At 31.0% G+C, this 19,962-nt stretch overlaps 1 protein-coding gene across 2 annotated transcripts in view; it reads left to right on the forward strand.

The window, feature by feature from the left end:
* The first annotated feature begins 6,144 nt into the window (after positions 1-6,144).
* The window catches only part of LOC143077377 (uncharacterized), a 99,663-nt gene continuing 85,845 nt past the window's right edge, over positions 6,145-19,962 (forward strand). Inside the window, exons 1-3 of one of the 2 annotated variants that reach the window (XM_076252969.1) lie at positions 6,163-6,262; positions 6,759-6,802; positions 7,720-7,813. In XM_076252969.1, the coding sequence (XP_076109084.1) occupies positions 7,721-7,813 (93 nt within the window). In that variant the 5' untranslated portion in view covers positions 6,163-6,262; positions 6,759-6,802; position 7,720. Of the gene's footprint in view, positions 6,263-6,758; positions 6,803-7,719; positions 7,814-19,962 lie in introns of both variants that reach the window. The other variant, XM_076252970.1, reaches the window with a different exon arrangement.

Genomic DNA, 19,962 nt, shown 5'->3' on the forward strand with positions numbered 1-19,962 from the left:
GCTTGTTCTATACAACTGGAAACCAGGTTCAAATGTTATCACCTGATAAGAAAACAAAAGTTTTGCACAATTTTTCACCTCACCACCCAACTACCCTTCTTGTTACCGAAGATGATATCGTGGTAGGAGTAATTGAGGACAAAGGAAAGAAATCACAAATTCAACTTCAGGCTAAACTAGTTGTTCTTGAAATCACGGGCAAAACAAAAGTGACATATGAAAATGATAGAAATGGCAAACCGCTATTTATCTACCACTTTCCTCGAAGTATCACATCAACCGAAAGTGGTGGTCTTTGTTTTATCGACTGTCTTTCAATAGATGATTATCTCGGGCGTATAGTTATGTTTTCTGAAAACCAATTTATTCAGTGGACATATGATGGAAACCCTTCTATTAATACAACTGAAAAGCCATTTTCTGCTGTTGAAGTACTTGCTACAAAATCAGAAAACATTATTGTTTCTGATAAATTTACTAATACATTACATATTCTGTCAAAACACGGTGATATGCTGTCTGTCATGGATTTATGTCATGTTGGAATCGAAAAACCCGGAGTTATGGCGATTGACAAAAGTGGCTACTTGTGGGTCGCTGTACATGGACAATGGCTTTATCGCTTGGAATTATCTGGAATGTAATTCCCCGCCTCCGCTAAAAAAAATAACAATCCTTTTATTTTGATAGCGCAAATGTAACACAACTTTGTATGTAATTTTTCAAAAGGAAGAAATTTGAGTCACTCCTAATTGTTCTTATTACTTTTAATTTATAAATATTGCTTTTACAGTTGATAAGTTGGAATCGCCATTGAATATTACAAGGCAGTTTTGATATGACGCGTTAATCTATAACACACATTATTAAAGAAAAACGCTTAAGGTACCGCTTTTCCAAGAAAACTAGTACTTTTTGCTATGCAAGAGATTATACAATTTTTCTACTGACTTAAATCATATGAAGATCGATGGTATAGTGGTCATCTAAAATACTACTAAAATAACGAGGTCCAATTTGTGACCCGGCATGACGTAAAACGACGAATCAAAGAATTCAACTTCTATGTACCTAATATAGGACAATAGTGTTGATAAAAAAATACACCAGTCCAAGGCCCTTTTGTTTTCCAAAATAATTAATATTACCAATAATTATCAAGTTCCGGATCGACGGGTTCAAACAGATAGATTTTGCAAGCTGAGAAAACTGCACCTTATAATATATAATCAACATGACTTTATCCGATGACAAATTTACGAATACTTAAAATCCAGGCTAAAAATAAGGCGAAGGTACTTTAATTAAGTAACGTATCTGCGATGTCGCTGGTGTGTTTTAGTGTCCTATAAAATTACATAGACCTTTATTTCCATGTACCATCTTTAGAAAATACCAAGGTACAATTCAAAACCTTATGTTGAATAAATTAGAAAATACCATGCATGACAAAAAGAAAAAGAAGAAAAGGAAGAACTGTACAGAGGAAAAAAAATGAGCAACACAAACCCTACAAATTACAAGTGAACCCAGATTCTTGTCATTATAAAAAACAAATCAGCGCCGGAAGAGTAAGCCTATTAATCAAAATATTGTTTTACCATCAACAACAAAAGAAGAAACAAGGACATGCTTAAATAACTCTAATATTTTCACCATGGTATCTATGATGAGTATTTATACACATTAACACAAAGTTCAAGTTCAATTAAAGGGAGAGGTTGAAAAGGAGTAACGCTTTTAAAGTGGTGTGATTTACTTGTAGGTGCATCCATTTTAGAAATGTCTACATGTATGTCCTCATGGTATTGGTGGAGAAAGCCAGAGTTTCTGGATAAAAAATACTTCAATCAATCAGCAAGGCTCGAACTGAAAACATACGAGTTGACTGACATTGACTGTTATAGGTGACCAATTTATACAGATTTGGCAGTCTTTAAGTCATATTGTTTATTTTTATGTGACATTTTTCGAATTTCTGTCAAGGCAAAAATAATATCTAAAGAAGAAGTTATAAAACAAAGCTACTATACTTCCAAAGTTAACAAACAATTTTCAATTAAATGTGTCAGGACAAGTGATGAAAACAATGGAAGTATGTTGTGGTATGGCATCACAAGAATACTCACACACAAACAGTATCATTAATATACAATTTATCATTTGAAGTGTCACACGTTTTTGTACATACGTCTATGTTTTTTGGTTTCTCAAACTGATGGAGTGTTGTCTCATTGGCAATTATACCACATCTTATTCTTATAGCATGGCTTTTTGCTACTGGCTGAAAAATATGTTATTTGACCAACCATACATTTCGTAAATATATATACTTACATAGTTAACAACTCTAAGATAACGGCTGCGTCGATACATATTACAATTGAATTGCAAATTCCTTGTAAGACTTTCAAGCAATACTATCATGTGTGTACTAAAAAGGGTGCATCTATCTATTTTGTTTAATGTTGAAGACCCTATGGTTAGGTCTCAATAGCACTTGTTCTATATTATGGATATTGATTGCAGTTGGAATATAATTATGTGTGGGTTGTTCATCGGCCATAATTGATGGCTTGTTTATTTCCAAAACAATTTGGCCCAAAATGAGATAGGAATTGTCTGCCCTATAAAAAAGTTAATTTACTGTGCAGAATCTGTGATCATGTAACAGAGCAAGTCTATATAGAAAAAGAAGATATGGTATATATGATGTCCAATGAGACAATGTCTTCACTAGAGAGTAAATGACACAGAAATTAACAACTAGTATACGTCACAGTACTGCATTATATCATCAAAACACCTGGAGAAAGATGTTGCTTTGTGGTTCCTCGACTACATTTAGACATAAATAGCGAACCAGATTCGAATTTCAGAATTCAAAATACTATAAATCTGAAGAAAAAAATATGAGGCATGATTAGCAATAAAACAACTCTTCACATGAGAACAAATCATACATAAATTAACAACTATAGGTCACCTTTTGGCCTTTAACAATGAACAAAGTCCATACCGCATAGTCAGCTATAAAAGGCCCCGAAATGACAAATATAACACAATTCAAACGAGAAAACTAACGGCCTTATTTATGTACAAAATAAGAAACAAACGACAACCACTGAATTACAGGATTATTACTTGGGACAGGCAGATACATACAGAATGTGGCGGGGTTAAACATATAAGCGTGATTCCAACCCTCCCCTAACCTGGTACAGTGGTGCAACAGAACAAATTATCTGTATTTACAGATTTTAAATCTGTTTAGCGCATGTTAATATTGAAAACATATGTATCGGAAGATCATGACGACTATCATATACCAGTCGTGAGCTGAACCCAGGTCTCTGACACAGTTACATTTAAACTCTATGAAAACGAAAAGCTGAGGATGTATTAAACCATAGATGTATTACATCTATGATTAAACCTACTCGGACAAGGAAAGCAACGCTTCAGTGTCAAGGATCATGTTACCTAAAACGTAAACCTCATCCGATCATTATAAACGATTTTTTCAATATGAGCCTAGATCATGCTAAATTACCACTTTTCTCTATCAAATGAACCCACTAAAGGTTTTACTAACATAGCTAAGCAAATAGAGAGATTTTTGGTATGAATCCACTGGGTCTAGGGGGACGTAAATACTCCTGTTTCATCTTTATATATAATATTCCGCATAAAATATAATAGTTTTGAGTTTAAACATATTTTATTTGCTTACATATGCAAAAAAGAATGAGACACAATTATTAAGTTAATAAAACTTATATAGTCTTATACAATGGTAAACATAACCTTTCCTGCAAAGACTGTGAAATTCAACTCTTCAGTGTGTTGCTTGTTCTTTACTAGGACGTTACTGTTTTTGAGTAAACATGACAATTTTCCTGACAAAAACAATTTTTGAGTAAACATAACAATTTTTCGGAAAAAACCCTCAACAAAAAAACGTTTTTAAGAAACTTAGATAAAGTTATTTTGTCACTCTTCATGCACATGATGTGACCAAGAACGCGTATTTTTCTACTGGGTGTACATGGCACTGGAAAACGCCAATTTCCGCAGTAAGTCAATTATAGATTAAAAGTATCTACAAAATCGACATTTTTATAAGAAAAAGATTGATGATTTTGAATCTGACAAAACAGTAAGCGGGATCCGGGAATCAGAATTGACGATTTTATGAGCTTCAGTCCATGCTTGGAAGTTGCCCTTGCTTATATAGAAAATGGTGGATTAAACCTTGTTTTAGCTAGCTAAACCTATCACTAGTAAAGAACTCTATTATATTGAGGCAGCAAGGCAAACAAATTTAAAAGGTTTAAATATCAAAATTTGGGCTAGAGCAGTAAACACTGTGTTCTAATCTTAATTAATAAAAAAATTACTATCTCAACAAAAGAAAAGCAAAATGACATATTATAGACACTCTATTATAGACAAAGTTCATTAACAAAAATGTAGGACAAATGTGACGGGGCTTTATTCTGTTTGTGTTTGTTTTGGGACTATGTCATTATTTTGGATCTGTGTACCCGGGATCTAATATCCATCTTGCCCGTTAATATTGGGAACTAGCTATAGTAAAGTTTCTCTGTAAGCTCAGTGTAAGAAATGTCTGTATGTATAACGAAGTCTGTATAATGTTCTCGGAATTATAACGAGAGATATATAAACCATTATTATCCAATCGGAGTTTGGAGATAAAACATTGCAGTGTCGGATCAAGAACTTTTCATAAAGGGGGGGGGCTCACTGACTGACCTAAGGGGCACACTCCAGTCATGCTTCAGTGACATCCTATATAATCAACCACATTTTTCCCAAGAAAGGGGGTCCATGCAGGCCCCAAGACCTCCTGGATCAGCCTACGCCTCGGGGGGGCCACTTCCTATATAATTAGTGGTAGGGATGAGCCGCTGGAATAGGTCACTTTTTCATGCTCTATGATATATGAAAAGGGTGAGAAATTCAGATTAAATATATATCAATAGGTTGATATTATCACTTGCTTGATTATATCAAAAGTATCTGAAACTAATCAGATGTCCGTATTTATTCTTGATGCGGTTAAACCACAGTCGTAAATGCATCAGTTATTTGTCAAACCAATTAAACTCTGATGTTGTATTGCCACTGACGCCAGTGATAGATGCAATAAATCTAACTATTTTGACATTTGCACCTAGTTAACATTCAAGGGTTTGTATACATAAAACATGATAACAATTATTTAAAGAAATTCCATTGTGACAGCGTCCTTTACGAGGGAACGGCAATGAACTTTTTTATCAGTTTTTAATTAATATTTAAACATATTAAAATCAATGAAGGTGTTACACTCTGGGGTGATATTACAGTTATCTGACCATAGATGATCTGACCAAACGTCTTTTATATGTATTGTATTTTGGAATTGAAATATCTTCATAATGAAAGATGTAAAATGGGCAATAAGAAAAAAGTGTTTAAGATGTGACAAATTTATTGGAAAAGAAGGTGATATTATTGCGACTATTTTGCTTCTTAACAAGGACGTGATGATGAGCGGGAAAAATATTGAAATATATCTATAGGTCTGTTTTTTGTTAATTAATATATGACAAGGTATATATTTTTGATTAACAAAATATATGAAAAGGGTGGGGTACTTGATGTCTCAGCTGCTCACCCCTACCAAAAAAAGTTTAAAGTGGCCCCCCCGAGGCCTACGCATTGCAGTTCAGTTTGAACTTACTACAAAAAACTCTTAGAGTGTAGAAATCTCATACATCATATGTTCAAGGAGATAGACTATTACTCTTGAATATAAAATATACCTATTATCACCTATCTCTATTTTTATCAGACATGATATGATATATTTTACGAAAAATCTTTATGGAATGATAATTGAATATGTCAACATATATACTCATTTATTATATAGCCATTAATTCCACCTAATAAAATACATGCAAGTATTAAGTTACAAGAAACAAAATTATGCCCCATTTTCGGGATTTTGTTAAAACAAGATCATCATATTTGTACTTCCCAATGGAAATTCCCAAAAAAGTGTTATTGTATTTAAAGTATGAAAAGGGAGATAATTCATACTGTTTTGACTGGATAAATTAATGATTCAAACTGGGATTAACCTCTCATCTATAAATAGCCATGATATAAACAACACCAATAAATACAGTCAAAACAGGAAATATTTTTAGATCAAACAGGTACAATAGAACGGCTACTACATTTCAAACAGGTATGTAATGATTTATACGTTAATACGATCACAGGACTGAGGTAGTACAATGTAAATAAAAAAATATACTTGATAAGATACGTAACACTGATTTCGTTGAATATAACAATATCGACATTTTTACTGCTGACAATGTTGTTTACAATTTGTATTTTAAGTCCTGGATCATAAAATTGCACTTAAATCTTTAAAAAAAAAAACAATTTAGAATTTTAAAATAATTTGTAAATTCCCCACTTTCTGAAGGGTACTATTTAAGGTATTATGTTTCCTTCAAAATTTGAAATCCAAAACCAACCATCCCTGTACAGAAGTAAACACTGCATGAGGGCCATGAGAGTAAACAATGCTGTCCCACCTTTAAATTAATGCGTATTAAATTGTTAAAACAGGAAGACTTCCTTTCCTTTTTTTCCTACATTTACGCGTAATTTAGTGAAGTAAAGAATTATCGCAATAACGTTACGTGCACTACTGCAAATATATTTTAAAACAGATTTTTGATAGATAAAGCGGTGATAAAAGATTAGAAGAGCCGAGGTTTGTATACCTTAAATGCAGTTTATATTTACATAGTATATGTCTATGTATATGTCTTTGATATACATTTTCATTTTAAGATTATCTCTTTAAGAAGGAAAGGGTTATTTGGGACTCTTCAGTGTAGGACATTATTCTTACTGACGGTGCTTGAAAATTTTAATTAACAAACGAAAAATTTCTATTATATATTTTCCTGCTGGTATATTTGATTATATAATATGATATAATATGCAAGTGTCCGTTTGACTATGTTTGATGTATGAATATGCAACTATATCAAGTGGGAACTCCGACTTTTATAAATCAAATTTCTGGTATGCATTAATTACACCAGTTCTCGTACTAAGCACTTCAATGTAGCAAAAGTTTCAATTTCGACGGAGAAATCCAGGTATAAAAATGTCAACCCTATATCTATACCATTGAAAATGTTTTCTTACTTACACATGTGAATTTAGAAATTGGATGTATATTCTTTCGATAAGTTTAATCTATAAATTAGAATTTTTACATGTATATTCGCCAATATTTTATAGAATGAATGATATTGTTAAAAAAATGCTGATTGCTTAACACCCAGTAACACATATTTCATTAATAGCCAGGGCTTCGTCTTAATTTTATTCAGCGAAGGTACGGGGATGGTAAGGGTGGATCTTAATAAAAAGTAGAAAGAAAAAACTTTATTTTGATCAAGATTTCATGTTCCACCGAACATTGCAAAGTGAATAAGCGAAGATGAAAATTAATGGTGTCCTTATAATTGACACCTTTTTGTTTTAACTTTTTTTTTTGTTTGATTTGCCAGAAAGGGCAGTATCATGCAGCGATAGTTAATGAAAGTACCTATGTTTAGGTCAACAATTTATACGATACATGTTATCATGGTAATGACATAATTTATCTGTTTTCAGGATGGCTTCAAATATCATAAAAGAAGATGTACAGCTGCCAAAAGACTTTCAGAAATGTCTGGCATTTGTGTTGTACAACGTTTTCACGAAAGAGGTAATATATTACCTACACGTTTTTAATTTGTTGTTATACGACCGCAAAAACTAAAAACTTTTTGGTCGTATATTGGTATCACGTCGTCGTCAGCGTCGTCCGAAAACAAATGATTTCCGGAATCATGACTGTATATCATTTTATATTTTAATATTTTATGATGTATTTAAATAAGTAGTTATTGTTGCAAACTCCATTAGAAGGCCCGAGACCACAATTAATTCTTCTATCATTTCTTTACAACGTTTTGTCGCATTAAAAAAAATTGAATTGTTCTTTTTGTCTAATTTTTTGTGTGAGTAATGTACAGTTCAAGTCCCAAACCATATGCAATTTTCAGAAAAATTGCATGTTTACATCATACAAATTTGGCCAATACACATCCATACCCCTATAGGCAAGTCAAGAGATGTTCCGAAAAGTGTAAATATAACCTTTTTGCACCTGGCCTAATCACTCTTTCCTTATTAAAATCAGTTAAAATAAAACATCCAAAAGTTTATTTCAGCTCTCTTCTTTCATTCCCACCCCAGAAAAGCTAAGAAATGAATGAGAAAGGGAAAGAAAAAAAATAAAGAAAAAATACACTATAATTAAAGGGAACTATATTCGTGAACAACGAAAAGCGGGGTCATTAATTGTGGTCTTGGGCCTATTAGGGGCCAAAAACTTGACCAATTCCAATAAAACTTGGCATGATTTAAGCTTAGTGTTTTATGAGTCAGTTCACAAAGTTTCATAGCCATATGATATATATTTTAGAAAATGTGATATTTTTTATATCTCAACTTTGGTTGCTGAATTATGACGTATAGATAGAAAAATTTCAACTTTCAAATTTTGGCTTCAAAAATCCCCCCAAAACACCAAATTGCACTTTTTTATGTCTCAATGTATAAGATATTATCTATTCAAAGTAAAGGATAGCATACTTAATGTATGAGACTTATAAAAATTTGACAAAAGTTAATTTTATATGTGCCTATGCCAAAAAATAGAGGTTTTCAAATGAAGCGAGGCCTTATATGAAATGTAATATTTTCCACTTACAACAATTTTCTGAAGTTGTTAAGTTAAAACAAAACATTTAACATATCATAAATATTCTTTTCATGTAAATATAAGTTTCAAATAGTATAACACATGAGTTTAACTTGGTCTTAAGCAATGTCAAGCTTAAAATAACAAGTTGTCAATTTAGGCCGTTCCCTGTATATCCATATTTAATTGCATATAAATGATATTGGAGATGGAAATATGCTTCTTTTTGCCCAAATCCTTGCTAAGATATGATCAAATATGAAGCATGGATGTAACAAGACTGTTGCTTTTAACTATATATGTAGACAGTATGGTCTGATGCAAAGTTTTTTCAATTTACTGTTTAAAACCTGCATGAAATTTCAGTCTTAAAATGCCAATATTTTAACCACCAGCCATCCAAAAGAAGAAAATAAAGGTATTCTGTGAAACAGACAAGTTTAAACAACCAGTAATAAGTGCTTTTGATATAGATTCAGTGCAATCTGTTTAAAGAAATACAATTTTTAAGTGCATAGAACTTCATGTTTCACTTGCTTCGTACGGACCGCTAGACCTAGACTATTAAAACAGCACATTTTGCACTCTTTTTATGCTTTTATCCACCTTTCTTTGTGTTCAGAGTTCACAAATGAGTAAAACACATGAAATAAATACCACAAACACAAATAGATATCAGAAAAAAAATGTCAGAGAAAAATTAAGAATGCTGCTTTTGCAAAAATATTGAAAAAAGTGAAAAACCTACTTTTTGGGCATATTAGCTGAAAAGTGACTTTTTTTACAAATTTCTATCAAATAAAAGTGGAAACCATTTCTTCTCATATAGTTTGACAAATAAATACCAATAGATCATTCAGAGAAGTTGTCAAAGTATAAATTCAAAATTTGCTGAAATGCACCTCTTAGGGGCCAAAAACTTGACCAATTCCAATAAAACTTGGCATGATTTAAGCTTAGTGTTTTATGAGTCAGTTCACAAAGTTTCATAGCCATATGATATATATTTTAGAAAATGTGATATTTTTTATATCTCAACTTTGGTTGCTGAATTATGACGTATAGATAGAAAAATTTCAACTTTCAAATTTTGGCTTCAAAAATCCCCCCAAAACACCAAATTGCACTTTTTTATGTCTCAATGTATAAGATATTATCTATTCAAAGTAAAGGATAGCATACTTAATGTATGAGACTTATAAAAATTTGACAAAAGTTAATTTTATATGTGCCTATGCCAAAAAATAGAGGTTTTCAAATGAAGCGAGGCCTTATATGAAATGTAATATTTTCCACTTACAACAATTTTCTGAAGTTGTTAAGTTAAAACAAAACATTTAACATATCATAAATATTCTTTTCATGTAAATATAAGTTTCAAATAGTATAACACATGAGTTTAACTTGGTCTTAAGCAATGTCAAGCTTAAAATAACAAGTTGTCAATTTAGGCCGTTCCCTGTATATCCATATTTAATTGCATATAAATGATATTGGAGATGGAAATATGCTTCTTTTTGCCCAAATCCTTGCTAAGATATGATCAAATATGAAGCATGGATGTAACAAGACTGTTGCTTTTAACTATATATGTAGACAGTATGGTCTGATGCAAAGTTTTTTCAATTTACTGTTTAAAACCTGCATGAAATTTCAGTCTTAAAATGCCAATATTTTAACCACCAGCCATCCAAAAGAAGAAAATAAAGGTATTCTGTGAAACAGACAAGTTTAAACAACCAGTAATAAGTGCTTTTGATATAGATTCAGTGCAATCTGTTTAAAGAAATACAATTTTTAAGTGCATAGAACTTCATGTTTCACTTGCTTCGTACGGACCGCTAGACCTAGACTATTAAAACAGCACATTTTGCACTCTTTTTATGCTTTTATCCACCTTTCTTTGTGTTCAGAGTTCACAAATGAGTAAAACACATGAAATAAATACCACAAACACAAATAGATATCAGAAAAAAAATGTCAGAGAAAAATTAAGAATGCTGCTTTTGCAAAAATATTGAAAAAAGTGAAAAACCTACTTTTTGGGCATATTAGCTGAAAAGTGACTTTTTTTACAAATTTCTATCAAATAAAAGTGGAAACCATTTCTTCTCATATAGTTTGACAAATAAATACCAATAGATCATTCAGAGAAGTTGTCAAAGTATAAATTCAAAATTTGCTGAAATGCACCTATTAGGGGCCAAAAACTTGACCAATTCCAATAAAACTTGGCATGATTTAAGCTTAGTGTTTTATGAGTCAGTTCACAAAGTTTCATAGCCATATGATATATATTTTAGAAAATGTGATATTTTTTATATCTCAACTTTGGTTGCTGAATTATGACGTATAGATAGAAAAATTTCAACTTTCAAATTTTGGCTTCAAAAATCCCCCCAAAACACCAAATTGCACTTTTTTATGTCTCAATGTATAAGATATTATCTATTCAAAGTAAAGGATAGCATACTTAATGTATGAGACTTATAAAAATTTGACAAAAGTTAATTTTATATGTGCCTATGCCAAAAAATAGAGGTTTTCAAATGAAGCGAGGCCTTATATGAAATGTAATATTTTCCACTTACAACAATTTTCTGAAGTTGTTAAGTTAAAACAAAACATTTAACATATCATAAATATTCTTTTCATGTAAATATAAGTTTCAAATAGTATAACACATGAGTTTAACTTGGTCTTAAGCAATGTCAAGCTTAAAATAACAAGTTGTCAATTTAGGCCGTTCCCTGTATATCCATATTTAATTGCATATAAATGATATTGGAGATGGAAATATGCTTCTTTTTGCCCAAATCCTTGCTAAGATATGATCAAATATGAAGCATGGATGTAACAAGACTGTTGCTTTTAACTATATATGTAGACAGTATGGTCTGATGCAAAGTTTTTTCAATTTACTGTTTAAAACCTGCATGAAATTTCAGTCTTAAAATGCCAATATTTTAACCACCAGCCATCCAAAAGAAGAAAATAAAGGTATTCTGTGAAACAGACAAGTTTAAACAACCAGTAATAAGTGCTTTTGATATAGATTCAGTGCAATCTGTTTAAAGAAATACAATTTTTAAGTGCATAGAACTTCATGTTTCACTTGCTTCGTACGGACCGCTAGACCTAGACTATTAAAACAGCACATTTTGCACTCTTTTTATGCTTTTATCCACCTTTCTTTGTGTTCAGAGTTCACAAATGAGTAAAACACATGAAATAAATACCACAAACACAAATAGATATCAGAAAAAAAATGTCAGAGAAAAATTAAGAATGCTGCTTTTGCAAAAATATTGAAAAAAGTGAAAAACCTACTTTTTGGGCATATTAGCTGAAAAGTGACTTTTTTTACAAATTTCTATCAAATAAAAGTGGAAACCATTTCTTCTCATATAGTTTGACAAATAAATACCAATAGATCATTCAGAGAAGTTGTCAAAGTATAAATTCAAAATTTGCTGAAATGCACCTCTTAGGCCCGAGACCACAATTAATTCTTCTATCATTTCTTTACAACGTTTTGTCGCATTAAAAAAAATTGAATTGTTCTTTTTGTCTAATTTTTTGTGTGAGTAATGTACAGTTCAAGTCCCAAACCATATGCAATTTTCAGAAAAATTGCATGTTTACATCATACAAATTTGGCCAATACACATCCATACCCCTATAGGCAAGTCAAGAGATGTTCCGAAAAGTGTAAATATAACCTTTTTGCACCTGGCCTAATCACTCTTTCCTTATTAAAATCAGTTAAAATAAAACATCCAAAAGTTTATTTCAGCTCTCTTCTTTCATTCCCACCCCAGAAAAGCTAAGAAATGAATGAGAAAGGGAAAGAAAAAAAATAAAGAAAAAATACACTATAATTAAAGGGAACTATATTCGTGAACAACGAAAAGCGGGGTCATTAATTGTGGTCTTGGGCCTATTAGGGGCCAAAAACTTGACCAATTCCAATAAAACTTGGCATGATTTAAGCTTAGTGTTTTATGAGTCAGTTCACAAAGTTTCATAGCCATATGATATATATTTTAGAAAATGTGATATTTTTTATATCTCAACTTTGGTTGCTGAATTATGACGTATAGATAGAAAAATTTCAACTTTCAAATTTTGGCTTCAAAAATCCCCCCAAAACACCAAATTGCACTTTTTTATGTCTCAATGTATAAGATATTATCTATTCAAAGTAAAGGATAGCATACTTAATGTATGAGACTTATAAAAATTTGACAAAAGTTAATTTTATATGTGCCTATGCCAAAAAATAGAGGTTTTCAAATGAAGCGAGGCCTTATATGAAATGTAATATTTTCCACTTACAACAATTTTCTGAAGTTGTTAAGTTAAAACAAAACATTTAACATATCATAAATATTCTTTTCATGTAAATATAAGTTTCAAATAGTATAACACATGAGTTTAACTTGGTCTTAAGCAATGTCAAGCTTAAAATAACAAGTTGTCAATTTAGGCCGTTCCCTGTATATCCATATTTAATTGCATATAAATGATATTGGAGATGGAAATATGCTTCTTTTTGCCCAAATCCTTGCTAAGATATGATCAAATATGAAGCATGGATGTAACAAGACTGTTGCTTTTAACTATATATGTAGACAGTATGGTCTGATGCAAAGTTTTTTCAATTTACTGTTTAAAACCTGCATGAAATTTCAGTCTTAAAATGCCAATATTTTAACCACCAGCCATCCAAAAGAAGAAAATAAAGGTATTCTGTGAAACAGACAAGTTTAAACAACCAGTAATAAGTGCTTTTGATATAGATTCAGTGCAATCTGTTTAAAGAAATACAATTTTTAAGTGCATAGAACTTCATGTTTCACTTGCTTCGTACGGACCGCTAGACCTAGACTATTAAAACAGCACATTTTGCACTCTTTTTATGCTTTTATCCACCTTTCTTTGTGTTCAGAGTTCACAAATGAGTAAAACACATGAAATAAATACCACAAACACAAATAGATATCAGAAAAAAAATGTCAGAGAAAAATTAAGAATGCTGCTTTTGCAAAAATATTGAAAAAAGTGAAAAACCTACTTTTTGGGCATATTAGCTGAAAAGTGACTTTTTTTACAAATTTCTATCAAATAAAAGTGGAAACCATTTCTTCTCATATAGTTTGACAAATAAATACCAATAGATCATTCAGAGAAGTTGTCAAAGTATAAATTCAAAATTTGCTGAAATGCACCTCTTAGGCCCGAGACCACAATTAATTCTTCTATCATTTCTTTACAACGTTTTGTCGCATTAAAAAAAATTGAATTGTTCTTTTTGTCTAATTTTTTGTGTGAGTAATGTACAGTTCAAGTCCCAAACCATATGCAATTTTCAGAAAAATTGCATGTTTACATCATACAAATTTGGCCAATACACATCCATACCCCTATAGGCAAGTCAAGAGATGTTCCGAAAAGTGTAAATATAACCTTTTTGCACCTGGCCTAATCACTCTTTCCTTATTAAAATCAGTTAAAATAAAACATCCAAAAGTTTATTTCAGCTCTCTTCTTTCATTCCCACCCCAGAAAAGCTAAGAAATGAATGAGAAAGGGAAAGAAAAAAAATAAAGAAAAAATACACTATAATTAAAGGGAACTATATTCGTGAACAACGAAAAGCGGGGTCATTAATTGTGGTCTTGGGCCTATTAGGGGCCAAAAACTTGACCAATTCCAATAAAACTTGGCATGATTTAAGCTTAGTGTTTTATGAGTCAGTTCACAAAGTTTCATAGCCATATGATATATATTTTAGAAAATGTGATATTTTTTATATCTCAACTTTGGTTGCTGAATTATGACGTATAGATAGAAAAATTTCAACTTTCAAATTTTGGCTTCAAAAATCCCCCCAAAACACCAAATTGCACTTTTTTATGTCTCAATGTATAAGATATTATCTATTCAAAGTAAAGGATAGCATACTTAATGTATGAGACTTATAAAAATTTGACAAAAGTTAATTTTATATGTGCCTATGCCAAAAAATAGAGGTTTTCAAATGAAGCGAGGCCTTATATGAAATGTAATATTTTCCACTTACAACAATTTTCTGAAGTTGTTAAGTTAAAACAAAACATTTAACATATCATAAATATTCTTTTCATGTAAATATAAGTTTCAAATAGTATAACACATGAGTTTAACTTGGTCTTAAGCAATGTCAAGCTTAAAATAACAAGTTGTCAATTTAGGCCGTTCCCTGTATATCCATATTTAATTGCATATAAATGATATTGGAGATGGAAATATGCTTCTTTTTGCCCAAATCCTTGCTAAGATATGATCAAATATGAAGCATGGATGTAACAAGACTGTTGCTTTTAACTATATATGTAGACAGTATGGTCTGATGCAAAGTTTTTTCAATTTACTGTTTAAAACCTGCATGAAATTTCAGTCTTAAAATGCCAATATTTTAACCACCAGCCATCCAAAAGAAGAAAATAAAGGTATTCTGTGAAACAGACAAGTTTAAACAACCAGTAATAAGTGCTTTTGATATAGATTCAGTGCAATCTGTTTAAAGAAATACAATTTTTAAGTGCATAGAACTTCATGTTTCACTTGCTTCGTACGGACCGCTAGACCTAGACTATTAAAACAGCACATTTTGCACTCTTTTTATGCTTTTATCCACCTTTCTTTGTGTTCAGAGTTCACAAATGAGTAAAACACATGAAATAAATACCACAAACACAAATAGATATCAGAAAAAAAATGTCAGAGAAAAATTAAGAATGCTGCTTTTGCAAAAATATTGAAAAAAGTGAAAAACCTACTTTTTGGGCATATTAGCTGAAAAGTGACTTTTTTTACAAATTTCTATCAAATAAAAGTGGAAACCATTTCTTCTCATATAGTTTGACAAATAAATACCAATAGATCATTCAGAGAAGTTGTCAAAGTATAAATTCAAAATTTGCTGAAATGCACCTCTTAGGCCCGAGACCACAATTAATTCTTCTATCATTTCTTTACAACGTTTTGTCGCATTAAAAAAAATTGAATTGTTCTTTTTGTCTAATTTTTTGTGTGAGTAATGTACAGTTCAAGTCCCAAACCATATGCAATTTTCAGAAAAATTGCATGTTTACATCATACAAATTTGGCCAATACACATCCATACCCCTATAGGCAAGTCAAGAGATGTTCCGAAAAGTGTAAATATAACCTTTTTGCACCTGGCCTAATCACTCTTTCCTTATTAAAATCAGTTAAAATAAAACATCCAAAAGTTTATTTCAGCTCTCTTCTTTCATTCCCACCCCAGAAAAGCTAAGAAATGAATGAGAAAGGGAAAGAAAAAAAATAAAGAAAAAATACACTATAATTAAAGGGAACTATATTCGTGAACAACGAAAAGCGGGGTCATTAATTGTGGTCTTGGGCCTATTAGGGGCCAAAAACTTGACCAATTCCAATAAAACTTGGCATGATTTAAGCTTAGTGTTTTATGAGTCAGTTCACAAAGTTTCATAGCCATATGATATATATTTTAGAAAATGTGATATTTTTTATATCTCAACTTTGGTTGCTGAATTATGACGTATAGATAGAAAAATTTCAACTTTCAAATTTTGGCTTCAAAAATCCCCCCAAAACACCAAATTGCACTTTTTTATGTCTCAATGTATAAGATATTATCTATTCAAAGTAAAGGATAGCATACTTAATGTATGAGACTTATAAAAATTTGACAAAAGTTAATTTTATATGTGCCTATGCCAAAAAATAGAGGTTTTCAAATGAAGCGAGGCCTTATATGAAATGTAATATTTTCCACTTACAACAATTTTCTGAAGTTGTTAAGTTAAAACAAAACATTTAACATATCATAAATATTCTTTTCATGTAAATATAAGTTTCAAATAGTATAACACATGAGTTTAACTTGGTCTTAAGCAATGTCAAGCTTAAAATAACAAGTTGTCAATTTAGGCCGTTCCCTGTATATCCATATTTAATTGCATATAAATGATATTGGAGATGGAAATATGCTTCTTTTTGCCCAAATCCTTGCTAAGATATGATCAAATATGAAGCATGGATGTAACAAGACTGTTGCTTTTAACTATATATGTAGACAGTATGGTCTGATGCAAAGTTTTTTCAATTTACTGTTTAAAACCTGCATGAAATTTCAGTCTTAAAATGCCAATATTTTAACCACCAGCCATCCAAAAGAAGAAAATAAAGGTATTCTGTGAAACAGACAAGTTTAAACAACCAGTAATAAGTGCTTTTGATATAGATTCAGTGCAATCTGTTTAAAGAAATACAATTTTTAAGTGCATAGAACTTCATGTTTCACTTGCTTCGTACGGACCGCTAGACCTAGACTATTAAAACAGCACATTTTGCACTCTTTTTATGCTTTTATCCACCTTTCTTTGTGTTCAGAGTTCACAAATGAGTAAAACACATGAAATAAATACCACAAACACAAATAGATATCAGAAAAAAAATGTCAGAGAAAAATTAAGAATGCTGCTTTTGCAAAAATATTGAAAAAAGTGAAAAACCTACTTTTTGGGCATATTAGCTGAAAAGTGACTTTTTTTACAAATTTCTATCAAATAAAAGTGGAAACCATTTCTTCTCATATAGTTTGACAAATAAATACCAATAGATCATTCAGAGAAGTTGTCAAAGTATAAATTCAAAATTTGCTGAAATGCACCTCTTAGGCCCGAGACCACAATTAATTCTTCTATCATTTCTTTACAACGTTTTGTCGCATTAAAAAAAATTGAATTGTTCTTTTTGTCTAATTTTTTGTGTGAGTAATGTACAGTTCAAGTCCCAAACCATATGCAATTTTCAGAAAAATTGCATGTTTACATCATACAAATTTGGCCAATACACATCCATACCCCTATAGGCAAGTCAAGAGATGTTCCGAAAAGTGTAAATATAACCTTTTTGCACCTGGCCTAATCACTCTTTCCTTATTAAAATCAGTTAAAATAAAACATCCAAAAGTTTATTTCAGCTCTCTTCTTTCATTCCCACCCCAGAAAAGCTAAGAAATGAATGAGAAAGGGAAAGAAAAAAAATAAAGAAAAAATACACTATAATTAAAGGGAACTATATTCGTGAACAACGAAAAGCGGGGTCATTAATTGTGGTCTTGGGCCTATTAGGGGCCAAAAACTTGACCAATTCCAATAAAACTTGGCATGATTTAAGCTTAGTGTTTTATGAGTCAGTTCACAAAGTTTCATAGCCATATGATATATATTTTAGAAAATGTGATATTTTTTATATCTCAACTTTGGTTGCTGAATTATGACGTATAGATAGAAAAATTTCAACTTTCAAATTTTGGCTTCAAAAATCCCCCCAAAACACCAAATTGCACTTTTTTATGTCTCAATGTATAAGATATTATCTATTCAAAGTAAAGGATAGCATACTTAATGTATGAGACTTATAAAAATTTGACAAAAGTTAATTTTATATGTGCCTATGCCAAAAAATAGAGGTTTTCAAATGAAGCGAGGCCTTATATGAAATGTAATATTTTCCACTTACAACAATTTTCTGAAGTTGTTAAGTTAAAACAAAACATTTAACATATCATAAATATTCTTTTCATGTAAATATAAGTTTCAAATAGTATAACACATGAGTTTAACTTGGTCTTAAGCAATGTCAAGCTTAAAATAACAAGTTGTCAATTTAGGCCGTTCCCTGTATATCCATATTTAATTGCATATAAATGATATTGGAGATGGAAATATGCTTCTTTTTGCCCAAATCCTTGCTAAGATATGATCAAATATGAAGCATGGATGTAACAAGACTGTTGCTTTTAACTATATATGTAGACAGTATGGTCTGATGCAAAGTTTTTTCAATTTACTGTTTAAAACCTGCATGAAATTTCAGTCTTAAAATGCCAATATTTTAACCACCAGCCATCCAAAAGAAGAAAATAAAGGTATTCTGTGAAACAGACAAGTTTAAACAACCAGTAATAAGTGCTTTTGATATAGATTCAGTGCAATCTGTTTAAAGAAATACAATTTTTAAGTGCATAGAACTTCATGTTTCACTTGCTTCGTACGGACCGCTAGACCTAGACTATTAAAACAGCACATTTTGCACTCTTTTTATGCTTTTATCCACCTTTCTTTGTGTTCAGAGTTCACAAATGAGTAAAACACATGAAATAAATACCACAAACACAAATAGATATCAGAAAAAAAATGTCAGAGAAAAATTAAGAATGCTGCTTTTGCAAAAATATTGAAAAAAGTGAAAAACCTACTTTTTGGGCATATTAGCTGAAAAGTGACTTTTTTTACAAATTTCTATCAAATAAAAGTGGAAACCATTTCTTCTCATATAGTTTGACAAATAAATACCAATAGATCATTCAGAGAAGTTGTCAAAGTATAAATTCAAAATTTGCTGAAATGCACCTCTTAGGCCCGAGACCACAATTAATTCTTCTATCATTTCTTTACAACGTTTTGTCGCATTAAAAAAAATTGAATTGTTCTTTTTGTCTAATTTTTTGTGTGAGTAATGTACAGTTCAAGTCCCAAACCATATGCAATTTTCAGAAAAATTGCATGTTTACATCATACAAATTTGGCCAATACACATCCATACCCCTATAGGCAAGTCAAGAGATGTTCCGAAAAGTGTAAATATAACCTTTTTGCACCTGGCCTAATCACTCTTTCCTTATTAAAATCAGTTAAAATAAAACATCCAAAAGTTTATTTCAGCTCTCTTCTTTCATTCCCACCCCAGAAAAGCTAAGAAATGAATGAGAAAGGGAAAGAAAAAAAATAAAGAAAAAATACACTATAATTAAAGGGAACTATATTCGTGAACAACGAAAAGCGGGGTCATTAATTGTGGTCTTGGGCCTATTAGGGGCCAAAAACTTGACCAATTCCAATAAAACTTGGCATGATTTAAGCTTAGTGTTTTATGAGTCAGTTCACAAAGTTTCATAGCCATATGATATATATTTTAGAAAATGTGATATTTTTTATATCTCAACTTTGGTTGCTGAATTATGACGTATAGATAGAAAAATTTCAACT

The sequence above is a fragment of the Mytilus galloprovincialis genome, chromosome 1, assembly GCF_965363235.1.
Source record: "Mytilus galloprovincialis chromosome 1, xbMytGall1.hap1.1, whole genome shotgun sequence".
Taxonomy (NCBI): domain Eukaryota; kingdom Metazoa; phylum Mollusca; class Bivalvia; order Mytilida; family Mytilidae; genus Mytilus; species Mytilus galloprovincialis.